The sequence below is a fragment of the Delphinapterus leucas genome, chromosome 1, assembly GCF_059928025.1.
Source record: "Delphinapterus leucas isolate spDelLeu-1000000601 "Yukka" chromosome 1, BTC_Dleu_Yukka2, whole genome shotgun sequence".
In the NCBI taxonomy this organism is placed as follows: Eukaryota; Metazoa; Chordata; class Mammalia; order Artiodactyla; family Monodontidae; genus Delphinapterus; species Delphinapterus leucas.
Genome location: NC_143129.1, coordinates 64,335,494 through 64,358,187, shown reverse-complemented (window position 1 = coordinate 64,358,187; position 22,694 = coordinate 64,335,494). Strand labels below are relative to the sequence as shown.

Sequence of the window (22,694 nt, the reverse complement as noted above, 5' to 3'; positions counted from 1 at the left end):
GTCCTAGCTCATTAGATTATATACATTAAATATATGCAGATTTTTTGTATATCAATTATACCTCAATAAAGCCATTGAACCTAAAATGAGTGGTATACAGATAAATGTTTTAAAAATGGGTGGGGAGGGCTTCCCTGGTGGCACAGTGGTTGAGAGTCCGCCTGCCGATGCAGGGGACATGGGTTCGTGCCCCGGTCCGGGAAGATCCCACATGCCGCAGAGCGGCTGGGCCCGTGAGCCATGGCCGCTGAGCCTGCGCGTCCGGAGCCTGTGCTCTGCAATGGGAGAGGCCACAACAGTGAGAGGCCCGCGTACCGCAAAAAAAAAAAAAAAAATGGCTGGGGGTGTGGGGAGATCACAGATTTGTAGTGTTTGCCAGTTTCCATGATGTAAATACCCCCACCATGAACAATGTCAAGCTATTGTGTAGAGCATTACTGTGTGTAATGCCAAGCTATCACTGAACTTGGAAGAGATGCATATTCTCACTCTGCAAGCCAGCTCCAGTACACCACTAGATAAGAACATTTTGGGGACAACTGGAGAAATCTGGACTGTATGTTGGATGATGTTATTGAATTTATACTTTCTTAGTATAGAAAGGGAGAATGCCCTTACTCTTGTGAAATATGTGCTGAAATATCCTGATGGCATCCTGATGTTTGAAGACTACTTTCAGATGTGTGTGTACAGGTGTGTGTGTGTGTGTGTGTGTTTCTGTACGTGTGGAGAAAGAAAGAGAGGGGGAAGAAAATTTCAATGTGTCAAGTGGTTGCTAGTTGATGAAATGGGTGAAGGATACATTAGTGTGCATTAATAAAATTGTTCTTTCAACTTTTCTGTGGGCTTAATATTTTTCAAAAGAAAAATTAATTTGTTGCCAATAGAAGATTTTATATAAAAATCTGAATTTGCAGTTTCTATTGAAAGGAACCTAAAACCTTGCAATTTGGGGCTTATGCTCTCAAATTACACCATTTAGCTGAACCTAATAGGTGGGGGATGTGCTTTCCAGTCAGATCTTATCTCGGCCCTCTTCCCTCATTTGGTTACCTTCCTGACCCCTGTGGGCATCTGCATTTGATGTCCTGGTCTGGAAACTGTTTAATGAGCTTAAGATGGTATTTTATGCTTGTTTCCAAGCACTCAATGGAGAAGAAAAAAAAAAAAAAGATGTTGCCTATTATTATTATTCCCAGTGCTTACTTCTGTAATTATTCCTCTTCTTAGATATTAGCCCTAGGCTAATGCCTAAAACCAATTTTACGCTTTTTCAAACAGGTTTTCAAACAGGTTTTACCAGCTCCCTCTGCTAACCCTTTCCAAAAGGATGAAACAGCTTAAATTCCTTGTAAGTTCTGAATTTTGAAATCACACTTCTGGGGTTAAGGAACTCTAGACTTGGGAGAACTTGATGACGTGATAGTCACCTAATTGACTTTCTCCTATGGACAGTTCCTATGATGGCTCAAGGGACTAATTCAAGAGTCAGAATTTAGTACGTAGAATGTCTGTTTCACTGGGGATTGTGGTTTGGAGTGACTTGGCGCCCTCTAAAGGCTACAATGAGAAGAGCAGTCGCTTACCACGTGCTCCCCTTTAAGTTTAGGGCTCCGTCGGAACTGTGACGTTTAGGAGGGTGGGGAAAGGGGCAGAAGTCGTTTGTGGCCTTCGAATCTGAAGGCTTTATTCTAACTCGTCATTTAGCCCTCCTTCGAGAACACGGAAGTATCAAGCTGGTGCCCTACACAACTTTTTTTTCCTCGGTGAGTATACTTTCTGCTGTCACTAGCATGACAGGAAAAACGGATGGTTTTTGTTTTAAACCGAGAGTACTTTGATTAAAGTCAGCATTAGTTTTTTATTTTTCTTTTAGAACAAGGAGTTTGTGTTTGGAATTTTTTTTTTAAGACAAACACTGTCTTTGGCTTTGGGCTGTGAGAAATAATTTGTCAAAATATCTGCTCTATGCCAACAAGGTAAGTGTCCTGGATTTTTTTTTTTTTTAATGGGGAAATGTTTCCAGAAGCTGCTTTCACAGAGGATGAATACTTTCCTTGGTGAGTACACTCCTTAAAAATGAATGTGATCTTGTCCTTCGAGAGCCTCTTGATTAGGGTTAAAGCAGCAGAATTAGAGAAAACCAGGAAGCAAAGGAACGTGCTAAGGAAACAAAGTTATGTTGTAGGGGGAAACCACCCTGAAGGAAGGTGTGGGTGAGAATAACAGAATCATGGGACTGTCTGTGATTCCAGGCTCACTTCTGATTTCATCTTTTGGATGAGATGGAATTGTGAGGCATTGGGAAACACAAAATACTCCACAAGTGCTATGTTAGGAAATACTGTAGCAAAGGAAGAGCACTGGTAGAGTGATAATAAGAAATATAAATAGATCCAAGTCCAAACTAATATAAATCATAATCAGCTACATAATTTGCTAATCATCCAAGTCTTTCCACGTCTCAAAAATGATTCCTGCATTTTCTGGTCTGTCAGGTATGGGATGGGGTTTTCATGTTGTTCAAAAGTCCAGTTCAGGGCTTCCCTGGTGGCGCAGTGGTTGAGAGTCCGCCTGCCGATGCGGGGGACACGGGTTCGTGCCCCGGTCGGGAGGATCCCACATGCCGCGGAGCGGCTGGGCCCGTGAGCCATGGCCGCTGAGCCTGTGCGTCCGGATCCTGTGCTCCGCAATGGGAGAGGCCACAACGGTGAGAGGCCCACGTAATGCAAAAAAAAAAAAAAAAAAAAAAAGTCCAGTTCAGTAGTTTAGAGCTTCTTTCGATTAAGGAACTAAATGTCAGCAACCTTTTGACCTACAATGGACCTTATGTTTATAGCCCACTTTACAGTTTACAAAGAGCTTAACACACCTTATGTCCTCCCGCCCCTTCAAGCCTGCAGTCTTCTCTCCTGCCTTTCAATTCACATCTACTTTGGACACCAATTATTTGGCACTTAAACAGTCTCTAAATCAGTCTGTAAAGGACAAGGTGTTTTTTCCCAGGAAAAATACAGCCTACTATGTGTCTCTAACTAGGTCTCCAGGCATAGCTAAGCAGCCCAAGAGTGTCTGCAAGCATTTGTACCCAGAGCACACTGCTATTACAGGACGTACCACATGATATCATGTGTGTCAGCCTCTCTCCATATAGTGGCATCTTCCTGTGGACAGTCACTGGGTCTATATTTATTACTATTATTTAAGTCACTGGCTCTTAATCATCTTGGGGATCCCCACGCTTGGCTCAGTATCTGCCCTTAGAGGTACACAGGGTGCATCTGTTGAGTGAATTAATTTGCTGCCAGTCTATTCACTGCAGCACATTTTGCATTTTAACCAATCAATTAACAACTATTTCTTTCATATTATTATTGCAAAAACACAGCACAGAGGGATCTGCCAATTCCAGACCTCTACCTAGTGCCCTGGAGGTTTAAATGTTCTTATTGGTGGAGGCCATTTATTTCTGATTAAAAGCCACCTAAACCTTTTACTCAATCCAAAGGAAGTCATAGGTATGTTTGCCTATATGTTTCCAAACTTGTTGATAAATTTTATCTGCATGAGCTGTCTTTTCCGGGAAGAGAGGAAAGGAGGGAGTCAGTTAGGGAGGTGGGAAATGAATGCTGAGTAAATATTTGGTGCTAGGCAGCTCTGTGTAATTATTATCACTGTTTAAGACCCAAACAATCCTTCAATATGGCTATTTTTCTTATTTGCAAACAGTAAATCTTAAGGTGTGTAAGTGGGTTGTTTGGGGTCACATGCCTAGTCAGTGGCAGAGACAGAGTTCAAACCCAGTTCTGCTGCCTCCAAAGTCCATTCTTATTGCAGCCTGCCCAACTCTTCCAAATCAAAAGAGACTTCTAAATAAACAAAAAGTTTCAGGGGGAAAAGTGTAAATTTTGCTATAAATAATGAAGCCAGGCGTGAAGGTCTCAACCTTACAAAGGGTAGGGTGGCAGGTAAGATTTGGAAACAGGCAGCTCTGAGAAATCCCTCTGATCCTTGTTGCAAGTCCCTGCCTAGATCCTCCTCTGGAACCAGGTGAGTCCGAAGGGTCCAAGGGCTCAGCAGTCTTCTTCTGCCCTCTGTAAAGTCAGTAACTTCACTTTGGTTTTGTGCCTGGGGGTTCTGATCTGGCTAGGAGGCAAACTACAAAACCAAAAGGACAAAATCCCCCAAGCCCAACCAGAAGGTGTGGCAGCAAACCTGAGCTCAGGTGAGGGAAAAGGCTTAGGAGCAGGAATCACAGGACACTTCAGGCTCTCAGACCAATGAGATGTGCACATCCAGGCTCATACTCAGATACCCTAAGTCTCTCCAGACTCAACCTCTTATTAGCAGAGTGGCCTTAAGTCGTGTTCAGTGATGATGCTATATGTTTTCCCATTTACTGGTATTCAGGGCTCAATAAATATGTTCTCCCTAGGTTCCTCAAGGCAAACACCACTATGGTAAGTGTCATGACACTACAAAGGTCACATAAGAGTTATACAGCAAGATCTCTCCTCAAAAAGTACCATGTCTTCATAGGCAAAGTCAAATCAGTTAAGTATATTTTATAAAGCAAATACTTTGAGGTCTCAGCTACTCTTTGTGTGTTTCTCAGACTGGCCACGAGGGTTGAGGGAAAGGCAGCACTTGAGTGAGGACACCTGACACTTCAAAGTCTTCCATGTGACATAAACCTGATTTGCTGAAATCAACTCGGTGGTTAGCCCATCTGATCAAAGCAAAAGCTATGTTGATGTTTGCAGAAGCCCAAAACATAAAATCAAGAAAAACTGGTTATAAATCCCCATGACACACTCACACTTCCTCAAATCTTTCCTGACAACACGGCATCCCCATTTCCATATGACCATATGACCACAGTTCTGTATTATAGTGAGTCAACCTTTCTCTGTGCAAAGTTAAGAACCTCCCCTAAATGCATGTAATATCTCTTTTGCTGGCAGGACATGGTCCATGACTAGCTATTCTTTAGAACTTTAGACGCTTTGAATAAAAACTAACATTTTTGCTTGTTGCAATTCCTAGCATTTCAGAGGGACTAGGTGTTAGCAAAGAGTCCTTTTAATACTGAGAGGATCTAAAGTCTTAAGGGGATCAAGGTCCTGGCTACACTAGCTAAAAATAAGAGCAAAATTTAATTGAGCACTTACTATGTAGCAGACACACTTCTATCACCCTTCCAACATATCTCAGTCATTTAATTTCATAACAAATATTTTAAATTGGTATTATTATTTCCACTCCCATTGTGCTGAGAAAACTGAGGCACAGAGAGGATAAACAACTAGCCTAAGGTCATACTGTAAATAAATGAAGCGAGGATTCAAACCAAACCAGTATGATTTCAGAGCCCTCATCTTTAAACAACATGTGATTCTGCCTCAGCTCAAAGATGAAAGGATCACTGTAAAAGTTGACTTCTATGACAAGGGTTCCCTTCTAGCTTTGTCATATAAAGATGCTCTGCTCAACCTATCTCATACAGAACACACCATGGCCAAGCGAGTTGCAGTGATTGGAGCTGGTGTGAGTGGCCTGTCCTCCATCAAATGCTGCTTAGATGAAGACCTGGAGCCTACCTGCTTTGAAAGAAGTAATGACATCGGGGGACTGTGGAAGTTTACTGTGCGTAGTTCATACCCTCCCACTTCCACCAATCATAATCTGGCCGTTTGCTTTGTCCCTGCCGAGGCATGGTCGCTTTAGCCTACCTTGGTGATCATTACGGGAGCAGCTCACGGCAGCAACACAAGTTTGTTATGGTGTTGTGCTGACCCCAGGCAGGATGCAGTCTGATAGGTGATGAACTTGGACAACTGGCAGGGTAGGGACAAGAGACAGTTGGAGGAGAGAGGAAGAAAGAGTTAAGTCTAATACACAAACATAGTATTGGAAGTTACGATGATTTCTGGAGCAAGGACATTGTAAGACAAAGTAGCAGCGTGTCACATTGGGTAGCTGAATGGCATTGGTGAATATGGAGCAGGTGACACTTTAGGAAGGACAGAAGTTGGCATCAGGGAGTGGAGCCCCAGCCCCCAGGCATTGTTCAGGTCTTTGGGAAGAGAATTGGCAAGGGTGAGGCAAGAATCCAGACCTTGAAAGGTCTAGGGGGTATTTTTCACATTATCAGAAGAAAAAGAACACAGGCACTAATCCACCCTTCTTAGGAGTGTAATATGCAGCCTAGTGGGGTATGCTCAAGGCTAGGCCAGCTATTAGGTGACTTGAGCATCAGGAATTGGGGCTGGAAATGACTAAATACCCCCTGCCTCTGGCCAAAATTGGTCCTGGTTACTGGGAATAGCAGGGCCTTCAGAGGGAATAAAGGGACCTGCCTCAGTGGTAGGGTATAAGGTGTCAGAAGACGGGAGGCCCAAGTACTAAATGCTTTGGTTGGGGAGAGAAGAGCAGCCTTTAGTGGGAGCTCAAGGTTGGGGAGGGTGCTTCAAACTGATATGAATGAGGGAAGCCTTCTTGGAGTAGGCAGCATTTGCCAGTCTTTGATGGATGGTGAAGAAAACAGAATAAGCAAACACATGTAAATGATCACAACCCTAGGATTATAGCATACTGGGGGAAAATAATTTTTTCTGGTGTACTATGGGCCTCTTCAAGCCACCAAATGTCAATGTGGAAGAAAGTATTAGGTCTGCTGTTTTACCCCATGGTTGGTTTGGTTTCCTTCTCCTATTGTAAAGTGATATAGATTAATTTTAGAAAACAGTACTGAGTTAAACAAAAGAAAAATACAAACTAAATATAATATCAATTCTCATGAGTCAGCACTAACAAAATTTTGATGTAATTTTTTCCAGTCATACAAATACTTTTTTTTTTTTCAAAAATGCAATTGTAGTATTCATTTTCATCCATTCAACAAGTACTCGTGTTGTCCCTCTACCAGGACCTATGGGAAACAAGATGGACAAGGACCCAGCCCTCCTTACTGTCTGGTGGGGAACAGAAACAGTAAACAGATCACTACAATGCAGTGTGATTGGTTCTGTGCTCAAAGTACAGTGTGCTGGGGCAGGGCGCAATAGCTACCTTGTGAAGATCTGTTGGGTCATGGAAGGCTTCTTAGAGAACATGATGGTGAAGGAAGAGACTTGAAGAAGAAAACTTCGGCCACGAGAAGTTCACCGGTGCCTTTAATATAGATCTTTTTGTTTTGTTGTTTTGTTTTTGAGTGACAGAGATCGAGACAAGACAACAAGTTGAGAAGTCCAGGAGAAAACACAGGCTGCCAGTATGTGATGATTCTTTCATGACGACTGAGATAAGACAGAGAGAGACAAGGCTGGAAGGGGATACAGGTTGAAAGGGAGTTTTGTTTTGTTTTGAAAATTTGAGTCTTCAGTATTTTAAGTGTGGATGGGAAGGAGCCAATAAAAAGAGAGCGGTTGAAAATATCCATAGACAATAAATAGAAAAATTAGTGAGGAGTTCCTTAAACAAAGGCAAGAGGAAGAGGTGCAGAGCATGAGTGGACGGAATAATCATGGCAAGGGAAGAAGGAGAAGATAAGCAAGATAGACCGTGGGCCTGTGTTCATGGAATATTTTAAGGGCAGTGCCATTCTTGGAGAGCCCTATTAAATGTTGTTAGCTTCTTTGTAGATTGAGAAAGATATCATATTTAACAATTCCAACCCCACCAATGATTTCTGATAACTATAGCATGGAGACCCAATGCTAACTTTTCCAGGAACTCTTTGGAATTACAAGTGGAACGCTAACTGCTGATGATCTCTGTTCTCTTCCTCCTATCCCCCCACCACCCCATCAAGCTAACTGTGCTTTCACCACAGGAAACTTCTAAAGATGGGATGACCAGGGTCTACAAGTCATTAGTGACAAACGTCTGCAAAGAAATGTCATGTTACAGCGACTTCCCCTTCCAAGAAGATTATCCCAATTTCATGAAGCAAGAAAAATTTTGGGACTACCTCCAAGAGTTTGCTGAGCACTTTGACCTTCTGAAATACATTCGGTTTAGAGTAAGATACCTTGGGTTATGGAAGGTTAATGAGTAGGGGCTGGCCCATTCACCAATCTGATGGAAATGGGATACTTAAGTAAACTTCTTCCTGACTTTCTCTCTATATGAATAAGGCAGATAATAATCCTGCTGGTCATGTTTTACTCAAATAAGTCACTAAAATACTGAATTTCCTGGTTCTTCCTCTAAATTCAGACTCTCATTCAGGATAAAATTTAGAATGTTTTTGAGAGGAAAGGAAAAATGGATTTTGTTCATGAAACCCATTGGGAAGAAATGACTAGAAGTCTGAACCACAGATATTATAATGGGTCAAAACTCATTTTCCTAAATTTTTTCAACATTCGGTGTTTTAATTCATCTCCTTCTCACCAGGAATAAAAACTGAATGTTTCTTCCTTGCAGTGAAGGCATTCAGATGTTTTGGGTCCTAATCTATATGACCACTTTTGAGACTTTGCACAAGTTATTTAACTTCTCTAGGGAAAAGATAAGCCAATGTTAACAGACCTCCTATCGTGGGACTGACTTGGCCCACTTGAAATAACAGACATGGTTACCATAGGGTCATTGTATGAGGTCCCAAGATGACTGATGGAAAGCGAGTGTTTGTCTTTTGCTTTCAGACCACAGTGTGCAGCGTAACAAAGCGTCCTGACTTCTCCGAAACTGGTCAGTGGGATGTTGTCACAGAGACAGAGGGGGAGCTGGACAGAGCTATCTTTGATGCTGTCATGGTTTGCACTGGACACTTCCTGAATCCCCGTTTACCTTTGGAGTCATTTCCTGGTGAGTCATTTCTGCCTGAAACCAAGCCTACTCTTCTGGGTTCTTCTAGAAGTTACTGATTTGTAATTGGAAATACTTCCTCGTGATTATAGACAACTTTATGTTTACCCTCAGAAATAATATGTACAAAATAACTTTGAAAGTTATAAAACACTATAGAGGTGTCAGATTTTATTATTTACTTATTAATATAAATGCTGATGTTATCATTTAAGTTTTATCATGCCTGTCTGATTCAAGCTCAGTGATCACAGAAGGCTCAAAACTATCAGATTGGTCATGAAAAAAAATAGGCTTTGAATTTCGTCATTAAATTACAGGTCATTTGAATCAGGAGTGACCTGTAATTCAAGAACTTAAAGGAAGTGAAAATACAAGGAAACTTGACAGAATTTTTTTTAAGAACTAGACCAGAAATTATACATACAAAGAAATATTGTCACCCTTCAAAATAGTCATCACAATAAGAATCCATCCACCTCTTAAAGCAGGGCTATCCACACAAAGGAGTTTTAGAAATTCCCCTTTGGAAATGCTTTTGATCCAATGGCACATTCTTTTTAATATACTCACAATTAGCAAATCTCCATCTTTTGAAGTCAAGTGAGGATTACTAAAATGTAGTGAAGCTACTCTTCTTCCGTTACTCATAAGTGGCCCTAAAGGCAATTGAGTATGAAGTTTTGAAACTTCTTTTAGGAATTAAAAGAACCTTTAAGAAACGAAGATGTGAAGAAGAAAGTCTGCAAACCTTAGACAATAAAAAATGAAATATAAATCTTAAAACATAATCTCAAATTAACAAACTATTCTATTTTCAAAATGTGTTAGGGACCAAGGGAGAATTCAGTACATAATTTTACAAAGAAGCAATATTGTAAATGGTGGGTCAGCTTCAGGCTTGCTGCTAGTCTATGGGCTAAACACATAATCACATAGTACCAAAGGAATATATAACTGCCTCTGTAACAATGTTTCTATGAGGAAATGTGTCACAAGTGTCAAATAAGAGATGCTTTTGGAATTAAGTGTCTTGTCAGGTTTAAGGTGGCTAATCCTTTACTCCTAACTACCTTCAGTCCCACTGCGACTATAACTAAAGAACACTGCTGCAAAACAGCAATCAGGGGCTGAGAGGTGATGATCTTTGTGGCAGTATGAAGTGTCCAGACTGGCAGAAGTGGGCCCAAGGAAAGAGACTGGCTAAACATAAACTAGAGTAGCAACATAGTTTTGGATCATCTTGAGAGCAGACATTTCTACATACTTTAATGACCTCAGGGAGGTGGGGGAGGAATAATTGTAGTAGAAATATTGAGGTGCCCCTTTCTTTTGCCCTAAAACCCAGATATTGGAGAAGGAAGAAACCCACACACGTAGATTTTAGAGGCTCCCCCTGAGGGGGTCTTGGTTTATGACCAGACTTTAGAAGAATCTGTTACGGGGGACAGCAGGACAGATAATCCCAATTTCCTCTGTGTTTCCAGAGTGAGGTATCTTGGTGAATGGATACGATGTAAACTTTCCAGGAAGTTCTGGTCTGCTACAGTTCCCTGCAGGCAATAGCCCTGGATAAGTAGCATTTAGCATAATGGTTATGAACAAAGCTCTGGATCCAGACCCTGTGCTAGTTGCTTAATCTTGGATGAACATAACCTCTCTAAGCCTCAGCAAAGTGGAAATATAAGTTCCCATCTCAGAGTAGTGATGAGGATTAAATGAGATCATCCATGTAAAATACTTAGTATAGTACAGAGCACACAGTAAGCACTCTATAAACAATAGCTACTACTGTTACGAATCATGACCTTTAGTAAGCTATTATCCACCATCTGAGAATTGCTTGGAAGAACCTGCTTCCTAAGAAGCAGATGCGTCCCCCAGACGAAGAAGTATTTGTCCCTCTTAGTTAAGTTATAACCCCAGTTATAAGCCTCAGCAGCCATTCCATCTCAGAGTGCTGGATCCTTCCAGAGCCCATACAGGAATCACGGGATGGGTGGCACAAAGTGCAGTTCTGCAGGTCACCCCTCTTGATTCTTTTCTCTCCCACACCAAGAAGTTGTGTAAACGTGACTCTCTAAACACACATCAGTTGTAATCATTAGTTACAGATTAGTGGTCGCAAATGCCTAATTATATTTGATCAATTATTAACAAATGTTCTTAAACTCTGTGAGCGTTGTGCATGGACTTCAAGCTTCTGGTCTTCCTTCTCCTAAGGTAGTTTCTAAGCATTTTTCAACACATAACAGTAGGGGAATAAGTATAAGATGAAGAAACCACAATAGCAAACTATTCCAGAGATATTTGCTGACAAGGCAAACTAGGCCCTGTGCCTCCTAGCAGACCGTTTTTTTTTCTGAATTAGTAGTTTTGATTTACCAAATAGATTCCTTTGGGGTAGGGGAGGGGGCAAGGCATTATTGACGTATCATTGATTCAGAACTACCTATGCATTCCATACTTTTTCTTGGGTCCCCTGCTCAAATATGCAATTATGGAGAACCTATTATTTGAAAAGCATTGTGTTAGGTACATACAAAATCTATGAACCAAGGTTGAGCCCTCAGGAAGCTTCTCTCCAGCCAAACCTCAGTGAATAGGTTGAAGCCCCACTCTCTAATGCATTCGAGGCACGTGTTCTTCCCCCTTCTTGAAACCCTCTTAGGGCTTCACTTTTCAAATTCCTAATCATCTTTCTAATGTCATTCTTTGAAAAAAAAAAAAATCACCTCCTCCAGGATGACTTCCCTGGCTCAGTCTAGGCTGATGCCCCACTGAGGGCATCGTAACACCTCCTGTTCTGGGGGGCAGCATAGTATCATGCTTGACAGCTGAGCCCAGAGTCAGATGACCTGACTTCCCTTCCGGCTCTGCTACTTACTATATGGCCTTGGGCAAGTTGCTTAACCTCTCTGTGCCTCCACTCTCAGCATCAGTAAAATTGCATCATAATACTGTTCACCCTATGGGGTTGTTGTGAGGTTTAAATTAATTAATAGGTATAAAATCCTTAGAAGAATGTCTAGGACTTGCTAGTAAGGTCTGAATAAGCGTTAGTTAGCTCTTGTCTGTTTACCTATTTCTCACTCGAGGATGAACTCTTTAAGGGTAGAGACTGCCTTTTATTCTCACATCTCCTAAACCTAAAACCTGAAACAGTGCCTTGGGCTATACAATGTTGAAAGTACAGGTCATGTAATATAGAGTTATTAACCAACTGTACTTTTTCTTGTAATGTCCCTGCAGGCCTCATCTGTGGGGCTTGTCCTCCTGCCCTTGGTTGCAATTTCAGGCCATTCCCACCGCTTTTCTGCTCACTCTCAAATAATGAAAAGTCCTCCTCTGTCATCTTTTTTGTTTGTTTGGCCGTGCCATGCAGCATGTAGGATCTTAGTTCCCTGACCAGGGATGGAACCCGTGTCCCCTGCAGTGGAAGCAGAGAGTCCTAACCACTGGACTGCCAGGGAAGTCCCCCAACTTCTCATTTTTATAACTGAAATGTTCTGTCTCGTGTAATAGTAAAAACTGGCAATTACCTGTAATGATGAAGCTTCTCCCCTCCCCCAGCCGGCTCCTGCTTTGTGCTGACAGCAGCAGTGAGAAGAGATGGTGCGCTTGGCTGCTCTCTTCCTCTGCCAGTTCCTCCTCCAAACCTTTCACTCACCAGCTGCAGTCTCTGGCCCTTCCAGAATTGGAGTCAGGGCAAGGACAAGAAGAAGTAAGGGGGCAGGAAAAGTCTTTCTTCACTGGCACCAACCAGGTGCTAGTTCTCTCAGGCCTTGGGGGTGTTTAAGATCCATGCTTTGTGGGGTGCTTTCCTAGGCTCTGCTCCAGAGAGACTCCCCATGACTAGGGATCGTTCCGTGCAGCCCCTGTTGCTACAGACCAAGCACTCTCAGACTGGCCACTTTACAAGTTCCTAAACCCTAGCTCCTCCCCAGGTCATTTCCATAGACTATCTATTAAGGTCTCATTGCCAGTCCAGATGGCTACCTTGTGCAAAGTCCCTTTAAATTGGCATCAGACAGGCTCTCTCCTACATGGCTTTCATCTGGTCCACATGAGACATGTATTCCACACTGTCAGCAGTAGTAGATGAAAAACTTGCTACTGGTGCAGCCACCCCTTGCAGGCAGTTCCAGTCACAGCCTTTCAAGCGTGGGTCACACACCAGTCTCTGTACTCCATAGACTCCAAGGGTCGAGGTCTCACAGGGGTCTCCCAGAAGCCCCTCGAATATGGCTTCGTGTCAAGGAGACAAAAAGTGCAACAGCACTTTAAAATCCTTTCCTGAAAGTCTCCAATTTCCAACCTCTGGCCACTTTGACTTCAATCCCTGAAAGTGAGAGGCAAAGGATCACAAAACCGGTCTGCATACACCTTCTTTGCAAATTCTGCCTAGTGGGTTTAGCACCTCCCCGGGAATGTGGCAACTATTTGTTGCCATATTTAGTGCATTTAGTTTTCAGCTTTGGGGGCCTCAGCAGGCAAAGACTCCTATTAAAACATTGTGTTATATATAGTAGCTCTTCAATAAATGTTATTGAGTAAATGAATGAATCAGTGACTGTCTGGTAGGAGAATGATAGGTTCCAGGAGACAGTTTCATCTTTTTACATTAAAATTGCAAAAGTACTTGAAGTATTGGGGTGAGAGGCTGAGGAACCCTTTAAAGTGCAGCACCTCCCTTTCTGATTCATTGTCAGTGCTTCATTTCACCGGTCACAGGGTCTGAAGGTGGCTGGCCCCATCGCTGTTTATTTCCTCTGCCACCTCTCATTGCTGAAGCTGTTACCACCGACCCTTTCGAGCTGGTCCCCAATGAGGGTCCTCCTGCCCGGTGCTGTTCGAGCCAAGAGGTCAAATTTGGTTCAGAAGCAGAGGAAAGCTTTATTCTTTGATCAGAGAGTGGACAGGTGCGAGATCTGGCTCTAGAGCAGGCGACCCCCAGGACGTGGTGGGGCTGCTTTGCAGGGTTCTGTCAGCAGGGAGAGGGCAGAGACAGGCACAGGCTCACACTCCAGATCGAAGTTTGGACCCAGAGACTCTGCACACAGCCCATCACCGCCACCACCTTCAACTGAGGGTCACGTACTGCACTTCTGCACACTCCCCTGAGCTGAGGCATCAGCATAGCCATTTCACACTAGGAACTCAGGTCTGAAGGGCCAGAAGCGAGGCCTCTGCACGCAGCACCCTGTGAGCAAGTGACACTAGACTAAGCACAAAGGAAAAGACAAAAAGGTTAAACTTTATCTTATTACCCAGACTAGGCTCTGCTGGTGACAAACCCCTCCTCTCTTTTGTCCTTCTCCTCATTCTTGAGGGGCGCTAGGGGGCGCAGGTCCATCTTTTGTACCCCCCGGAAGAGGACCAGACTTCTTCCCAGATGCCTTTAGATGCGTTTGATGGTCACCAGGCCTCAACACTAACTGTTCATATTGCTGAGCGACCATCATTTATCTAACCCTTTGGAGACAAAGGACACCAGATAATTTAAGATGCATGGTCCAAATATTAGCAAGAGCAAGATTTTCCTAAAAATGCAGGTATCTAGGTCTTTTGCCTGTAGGCAAACGTGCCCTGATATGGAGGCTCACTGCAGTGGCCTAAGTATCCCTGGTCACACTTTGTTGTTTTTTTGGAAGAAAAGCTTCAGGTCAGAGAGAGGTTCGCATGAGTCAGGGGGAGTCCATGGCCCCAGGTTGTCTCTCCGGAGGTAGCGTTTAGGGTCCTCTTCACTCAAGGGTGATGTGCCCACAGAGCGATCCCTGCAATGTCAGGGCAGAGTAGGTGGTTAGGGTCACCGAGTGGGGTCCGCTCCCCTTAGGACTGAGCTGGTCTTGCAGGCTGCTGGTTTTCCAGGTTTTTAGGTGTCCCCAGTCTCCTTGCCAGAATGGGTAGAGGGCCAGGTTGGTGGGTGCAGGCAGCACCTGGTTACCATATTCCATGAAAGCTTTCATAGTTTCTCCTCCCTGGAGGGCACACTTGAGTTGTTCCATTTCAAGTTAAGGCGTCCCTTCTCTCGGGCTCGGGTAGTGGCTGTACCATAGATGAGTTCAAATGCACTTAACTTTCACTTATCCCTTGGGGCTAATCACATGCGGAGCAGGGCAACTGGAAGCAACTTCATCCAGTCTTCTTGAGTTTCTGGACATAGCTTGGCTAAGGCCCATTTCAAAGTCTGATCGGAGCTTTCTACTCTCCCCAACAACTGAGGTCTCTAGGCTGAGTGCAAAGTCCGCCCACAGTGCCCGTTATCCCCTTCATCACTTGAGACACAAATGCTGGACCATTATTACTTTGTAGGGACCCTGGAAGCCCAAACCTGGGAATTATTTCTTTTAGTAACGTTTCTATACACCCAGAAAAAGAGTACTAGCACCAAGAGATACCTGAAATTGCCAGGTACTCTCGCCATGCCAGTGAAATCAGTCTGCTAATCTTCCCCAGGATATGTCCCTCTGGTCTGAATGGGCCTCACCTGGGGGCCTCTAGGGGGTCTGGTGTTGGAGTTGTTCATTGTGCAGATGGGGCATGTCTCAGCTATCCGACTGATTATACTTTTCATGCCAGGAGTTACCATGACCTCAACTAGCCAATTATATACCTGTAGTGAGTTCCTTGATGAGCCTCCCTGATGGCTTGACAAGCTGCAGTTTGGGTGAAGAAGTATTGCCCGTGTTCACTAACTAGCCACCCATGGCCTCCTAGATCTCTGTCGAAGCCCCATTTTCAGGCTCTGTTTAATTCTTCCTCTGTGCAGATTGAGGAACAATTGGATGGATCTGGCCTTTGAGGTATGAGGGGTAATTGCCAAGTTACTGGTTCTAGGGCTGCCCGTTCAGCAGTTGCATTGGCCTTGTCATTTCCCTTTATTACCTCTGCATCCTTCTCTTGGTGACCCCTACAATGAATCACTCACCTTTTTTGGAAGCTGTACTGCTTCTAAGAGCTTCAGTATTTTTAAGCCATGTTTCACCTGTTTATCCTCCACAGCAGGCATACTTCTTTCCTTCCAGATAGCCCTGTGTGTGAAGGATGGCATATCCTGGGAATCTGTGTAAACATCCGTGTAAAATCTTCCCTAAGACTCAGGTGAAGACTATCAACTAGGCCTTTTGGACAGAAGTCCCTGGGGGTAGGCTTCTTGCTTCTATGACTTAGGTCTGGGAGGTCACTGCCTATCCTGCCAGCCTTTTTCCTTCTCTCATAAAACTGCTCCCATCTGTGAATCATTCCTCTTCAGTGTTTGGGAGAGGTCACTTCCTAGGTCAAGGCGACTGGAATACATCTTGTCTATGGCTTCTATATAATCATGCTCCAAGGGCCCTATTTCTGTGGGTAGCAGGGTAGCAGGATTTAGCCTGTGACAGTTTTTTCATGGTAACAACTGGGTTGTCTAAAGGCATAGCCTGAACTTGAATCAACTTTCTGGGGGTTAGCCATTCTGTTCCCTTAGAACTTAACTGAAGCCTGAACCTGGTGTGGAGTCCGTATAGTGATTGGCTGACCAAATGTTAACTTTTCAGCCTCCTTTAGCAGGGTTGTAGTAACTGCTATTGCTGGTAGACAAGAAGGCCATCCCTTAGTAGTTTGATCTAATTGTTTGGAGAAATAAGCAACCACCTGAGTAAGGGGTCCCATTTTTTGAGCTAATACCCCAAGGGCGATTCCCTTTCTTTTATGAATGTAAAGGTCAAAGGGTTTAGCTAAATTTTGGAGGGCCAGGAGAGGAGTCTGAAGTAACTGCTTTTTCAGTTCTTCAAAGGCCCCTTCACATTCTGAATTCCATTCAAAAGGATCATTATCTTTTCTTTTCAACTTTTCATACAGAGTCCCAGCTATTAAACCATAGTTAGGGATCCAGATGTGGCAAAACCTGGCCATCCCCAGGAAACGCCTAAGCTGTCTTTTAGTTTCAGGAGGGGTGAGGCAGCAAATGACTTCTTTCCTTTCCTGGGTATGCTTCTCTTGCCTTCTGTGAGAATGAAGCCTAGGTAGGTCACCCTAGTTTGTGGTGTTTGAACCTTTTTCTTGGATACCTTATATCTTTCATCTGCTAGGTTGTTCAGGGTGGTTATAGTATTTTTGTCAGAGGCCTCATTAGTAAGGCTGGCAATCAGAATTTCGTCTACATACTCGAGGAGGGTTCCCTCCTCCAGATGTAGATCTTTTAGGTCTTTAGCTAAAGTTTCCCCAAAGATGGTGGGAGAATTTTTGAACCCTTGAGGCAGGACTGTCCAGCAGTATTGTTGTTTTTGTTGCATGTTTGGGGCCTGCCACGCAAAAGCAAAACTTTCTTGTGGCTCTGTGGTTAATGGAATACAGAGGAAGACATCTTTTAAATCTGATACAGAGCCCCAGGTCCTGGTGGACGGTAAAGCGGCCAGCAGGGTATAGGATTAGACACTACTGGGTATATATCTTCAGTGGCTTCATTGACGGCCCTGAGGTCCTGTACCATCTGGTATTTCCCATTGGGTTTCTTTACAGGGGGAATGGAGGTATTACAGGCTGACTGACATGGTATAATAAGGCCCTGGTCAGTTAGGCCCTGTGACACGGGCAGTTCCCAACAAGACCTCCCAGCAGAGTGGGGTACTGTTTTCTATTAGGCCATGTATGTACAGATTTTAGATGGACTATCATGGGACTGGCTCCTACAGCTCATCCCATCCATCCCTGGGCCCAGACCTCGGCATTTATTCCAGGGAGATCAACTTGCTCTGTCTGGGGAGGTTTGTCCTCAGCCATTAACATTATCATCTTGTGCCCTTTGTCTAAGGGGACACCAGTCTCCCATTAGGTGTATAGTAGCTCCCAAGATATCTCTTCCTAGCAGAGGTACGGGGCACTCGGGAACATGCAGGAAGGAATGGGTGAGCCTGTGTTTGTCCAGTTTACATTCTGATGGTTCTATGAATGCCCGTTCTTGGACCTTCCCTGAGACCCCCATAATTTTACAACTCTTGTGACTGAGTTTACCTGATCTGGTGTTCAGAACTGAGTAAGTGGCATGAGTGTCAACTAAGAATTCAACAGGCTTTCCCCCCATGTCCAATATTAGCTGGGGCTCCTAGGGGTCAGTTGGTGTGCCAGCTTAGCAGCCCCCTGGCCCCATCATTCTTCATCTATCTGGCACTCCCTTCCAATGACTCAGGGTAGGTGGTAGTATAGATTCAGAGGCATTTCCTGAATGCACTTCTGCACACGGTCTGCTGAGCTGAAGTGTCAGGCACAGCCATTTCACACTAGGAACTCTGGTCTGAAATGCTGGGTACAAGGCCTCTTCACATGGTATCCTATGAGCAGGTGAAACTAGACTAAGTACAAAGGAAAAGAAAAAGGTTAGACTTTATTACCCAGTTTCTACTTTTATTTCCAGGGAATTGTTAATGGACTTTGCCAGTGACACAGCCACCACTGTAAATAGCTCTGCTTCCACTGTTACTACCATTCCTAGTTTATATGAATCCATGGTTTATGTCTGTTATATATGCCAAGGAGATAATTACCAAAAAAAAAAATCAAGAGGAGAAATATTTGGTAGCCCTTTTCATATATAGTATATCAATATCGTAATAGTGATACTTCCATTGACAGAGTGTTAGGAGCTTGAAAGATCAGTTAGAAATACAAATATAAATAACAAAAGAATAAAGTATAAATAAGCATACAGTATAATAAGACATTAAGCATATAATAAGACACAAAGTAAAATAAGCATGAAGTAACAAGCCTAAATCACAAGAATAATTACTTTATTTACATGAGAACATGCCACACAATTTCTTTTTGTAAAAAAGAAAATTTCTTAATTCAATTTGTAAACATGTTATATACATAAATCACATTCTGATAGAATATATCTATTGGGTAAAATAACATGCATCAACAGTCTACTTCTTGTCTAGGATGTTCAGGTCATGCATGAGATGTTTCTTATTATTGTCTGCAGTAAGCTTGATTTCCCTAAGTAATTGCTTTAAAACGGAACACGCATGAAATATAAGTTCTCCTATGTTTTTAACAAGGCATGTTATACTAAATCAGTATCTGAGCTTACAGCATCCAGTGGGATAGGGGATGATATACTGGTTCTACTGCCTGCAATTGGGAGCAAGAACAAAGGGCTGCCATATTTCTGGGACTTGCCTTTTCCCACAGACCCTATGCCTGCCAACGAAGGAGTTACAACTCTAGATATTTCTGATCCCTCTGTCCCTTCAGGAATCCATAAGTTTAAAGGCCAGATCCTGCACAGTCAAGAGTACAAGATCCCAACAGGCTTTCAGGACAAACGCGTCTTAGTGATCGGTCTTGGGAACACTGGAGGGGACATTGCAGTGGAGCTCAGTCGAACCGCAGCTCAGGTACACCATCTCTGAATCTGCACTCCCACCCCCAGCATCATTTCTGGTGTCTGGAGAGTGGTATTCAAGATTATAAAACACACCGGCCAATCGCTAAATTATGTGGACACAGGGTAAGTGAAAAAAAAATCTTGAAAATCCCTAAGCCTCTCATAATGCACGCTTTACAGAACTGAAAAGATGTCCAAGAGATGTCCAAGAAGGGTCTAAGAAAATTGTGTGGATGCCAGACCACTAAGTATTTTTCAGAGGTACCCCTGAAACAAGATCAAATGAGCAAATTGTTCTACCCATGCCAACTGTCTTTCTTTCACACTCTCTCTCTGTAATTCTGGAAAGAAAAACCATGTAAAAAGAGAAAGGGGAGGTTTTTTTCTGAACATCTCCAAGTTTTCAATTAGGAGTCAGATTTGTACTTCGTTTTGAGGTAAAAGCACCCGTTACTTTGCCCAAGAAGTATGCATAATGATTTTAGAAATTCCAAGCATAGATCCACAAATTAGAAATCTATTCCACTTTATCATAAATTATAGGACAATGATTAGATTTAGAAATAATAGATTTTTATTTAATTTAGTTAAAATTGCTTGCTCAAAACCTCACTTTAAATCCTATATTATTTACATGTAAAACATTGCCAGCTCAATAGCACATGTCTGCTAGTACTATAATTCTTTACTTTAAACATGATGAAAATACTTAACCAATACATAGACCAGGTCAAACTGATTTATGAAAATAATGACAGCAGGGGGAACACCTAGTCATTTGTAGATCTAGGTACAACTTCACCAGTCTTCTGTTGTTATAAGACCAGAATGTTATAAATCGTTTGAAACATATTGAAGAAAAATACTACAAAAATGATGCACATGTATTTATCCTTCTTGCCTTACTTTTTAGGTTCTTCTCAGTACTAGAACGGGTACCTGGGTCATCAGCCGCTCTTCAAATGGGGGCTACCCATTTAATATGATGGCTACAAGACGCCACAATTTTACTGCACAAGTTCTGCCTTCATGTGTACTAAAGTGGAGTCGAGAGAGGGGCTTGAATAAAAGATTTGATCATACGAATTATGGACTAAATATTACTAAGGGGTACTTATATTTTTATTTAATGGTAAAGTTATTTAATCAATATTTCTCATTCTATTTTATTCAGAACTCAAAATGTTCAATAATTGTGACATTGCCTTTGTTTATCCTGTTCTAAGCTTATTCTTTTAAGACAATGTCTATCAGTACCACAGAAGTTCTTGAAATAGGAGTACTCTCTGTCTGGTAGCAAAATAGTAATTGATGAGGCTAGAAGAAAATGAAGGATGGAAACTTTATTTCCAGTTTGAAAATTATGCAATTTAAATTGGCCTTGAGGGTTCACAGGATGGCTGCCATCCACAAATAGAATATTTGCAGCAACAGTGAGTGCAGATGGCCAGCTCTCACTAACCTTTAATAAATGTCTACTCTGGCTGAACGATTAGAGGTATGAATTGCCAATAGGAATTCCTAGAGTTATATATTTTAATACACATCTATATAGAGCTACACATTGGCAAGGAAAAGGAAAACTTTGAAATGCATGTAAAGTCATTAAATGTGATTTTTATTATATGCATGACCCAAATATTTTTTCTTGGGTAAGATGGCTTTCAACTTACAAAGAAAATTAATAACAACGAATGATTCAACATGTAAATTTTATAGACATTATGTCTGCTGCAATTAGGTAGAATGTTCATAATGAAAATATTTATTATGAAAATCTATCAGATTCAATTTTTTTAATCCAAAAATTTTTTTGTAATTTCCTCTTTGCCAAATGCCAATCCTTTGAGGCCTGGGTGATGTGGACCCAAAACTGACTATCAAATGGACTGTTGTGTACTTGATCCTGACATTGCTCCAGAAATTAGACCCAAGAGATAGAGAATTTTAAACCCCACAGGAAAGAGTAGGTTTAGTCATTTTCTACATGCCTTCTACTGGGAGCAGGAAAACAAAAGATGTTATAGAAACAGTAAGTCAGATAGACAACTTTGAATTAGACATTGGTCAATTTACTCCCTTGACGTGGCAGATATTCTGAATTGACTAAATAAATCATTTGCTGAGTGTCTTATAAATATAACCACAGTGAATAATTTTCTCCTCTGTGTCAAAGGAAAAAACCAAAAACAATTGTGAATGATGAGCTGCCAACCTGTATCCTCTGTGGGACAGTCACTATGAAAACCGGCGTGAAGGAGTTTACAGAAACCTCTGCTCTCTTTGAAGACGGGACAGTGGAAGAAAACATCGATGTTGTGATCTTCACTACAGGATACACCTTTTCTTTTCCCTTTCTGGAAGAACCTCTCAAAAGCCTTTGTACAAAGAAGACATTCCTGTATAAGCTGGTCTTTCCCTCAAACCTAGAGAGGACAACACTGGCTATGATTGGCTTCATCAGCCTTACAGGATCCATCTTAGCAGGCACAGAGCTCCAAGCACGATGGGCCACAAGAGTATTCAAAGGTACCTGGACTCTATTTAAAGCCCTATGTGAACAAATGAGTCTTGAAACCAGTCCCCTGAGATTTAGCTAAAATCAAACAAATGTGAGTTAAAGTAACATAAAACATCCAAAAAAATTTTAGTGAAGAATTAATTTTATATATGTGTAATATTATGATGGGTGTGCTTATGTCATTAATGTGACTGAGTGGAAAAAGAGGCTTTGACTCTGTGGATAGAATAAATTTGGACAACAAAATAAAATCACATTTCTCAGAGTAACTGAAAATATTAGAAGCTTCAGGATCCTGTTTTATACTACTCTAGTCAAATCAAGTCTAGTTTAGTCCATTTACTCCTAAGTCTTTCCATTTATGACTATCAGTAGAGTTTTATATTGCTTCCTAAGAAAGACACTGAAATAATATACACTGTGAATAAAGTTGGGGTCTAAGGAGATAGTGACTTTTAAGCAATGCCCATAAAAACACTGTAGACACTGGACACAGATTGCTATCAGTTATCACTGTAAGAGCAGAGGTGACAGAGTCAGGGCTACTGGGGTCCAATCCCAACTCATTAGCTTTGCGAGGACCTCTTTAAATCTCAGTCCCTTTTTCTGTAAAATGAGGATAATAAAACCTGTTTCACGGAGGTTTTGTAAAATGAATAATGTCTACAAAGCAATTAGCACAGTTCTTGGCACAGAGTAAATGCTCATTAACTTATAGCTGTTGTTCTTACTATTGCTATTATTATCATACCTCTGTAAAGTAGGGCAAGTTTTAGATTCATAAGCATTTTAAAGAATTCCATTTGTAACTGTATTATTGCATTTGTAAAAATATAAACAGCAATCACAGTTGAGCCAACCAGCTGTCCTTTAGCAGAATTATACCCTTAATGAATAAAAACAATCACCAATAATTTATAAATAGCATATAACACAATATTAAGTAATATTGATTTCTGTCACACTGTAAAAATGCATTAGATATCA

At 42.1% G+C, this 22,694-nt stretch overlaps 1 protein-coding gene across 1 annotated transcript in view; it reads left to right on the top strand.

Moving 5' to 3' along the window:
- The first annotated feature begins 1,990 nt into the window (after positions 1 to 1,990).
- FMO4 (flavin containing dimethylaniline monoxygenase 4) overlaps positions 1,991 to 22,694 on the top strand; it is a 33,990-nt gene continuing 13,286 nt past the window's right edge. Inside the window, 6 exon segments of the mRNA XM_022560066.3 lie at positions 1,991 to 5,646; positions 7,835 to 8,023; positions 8,652 to 8,814; positions 19,054 to 19,196; positions 20,100 to 20,296; positions 21,363 to 21,715. Of these exon segments, the coding sequence (XP_022415774.2) occupies positions 5,332 to 5,646; positions 7,835 to 8,023; positions 8,652 to 8,814; positions 19,054 to 19,196; positions 20,100 to 20,296; positions 21,363 to 21,715 (1,360 nt within the window). The 5' untranslated portion in view covers positions 1,991 to 5,331.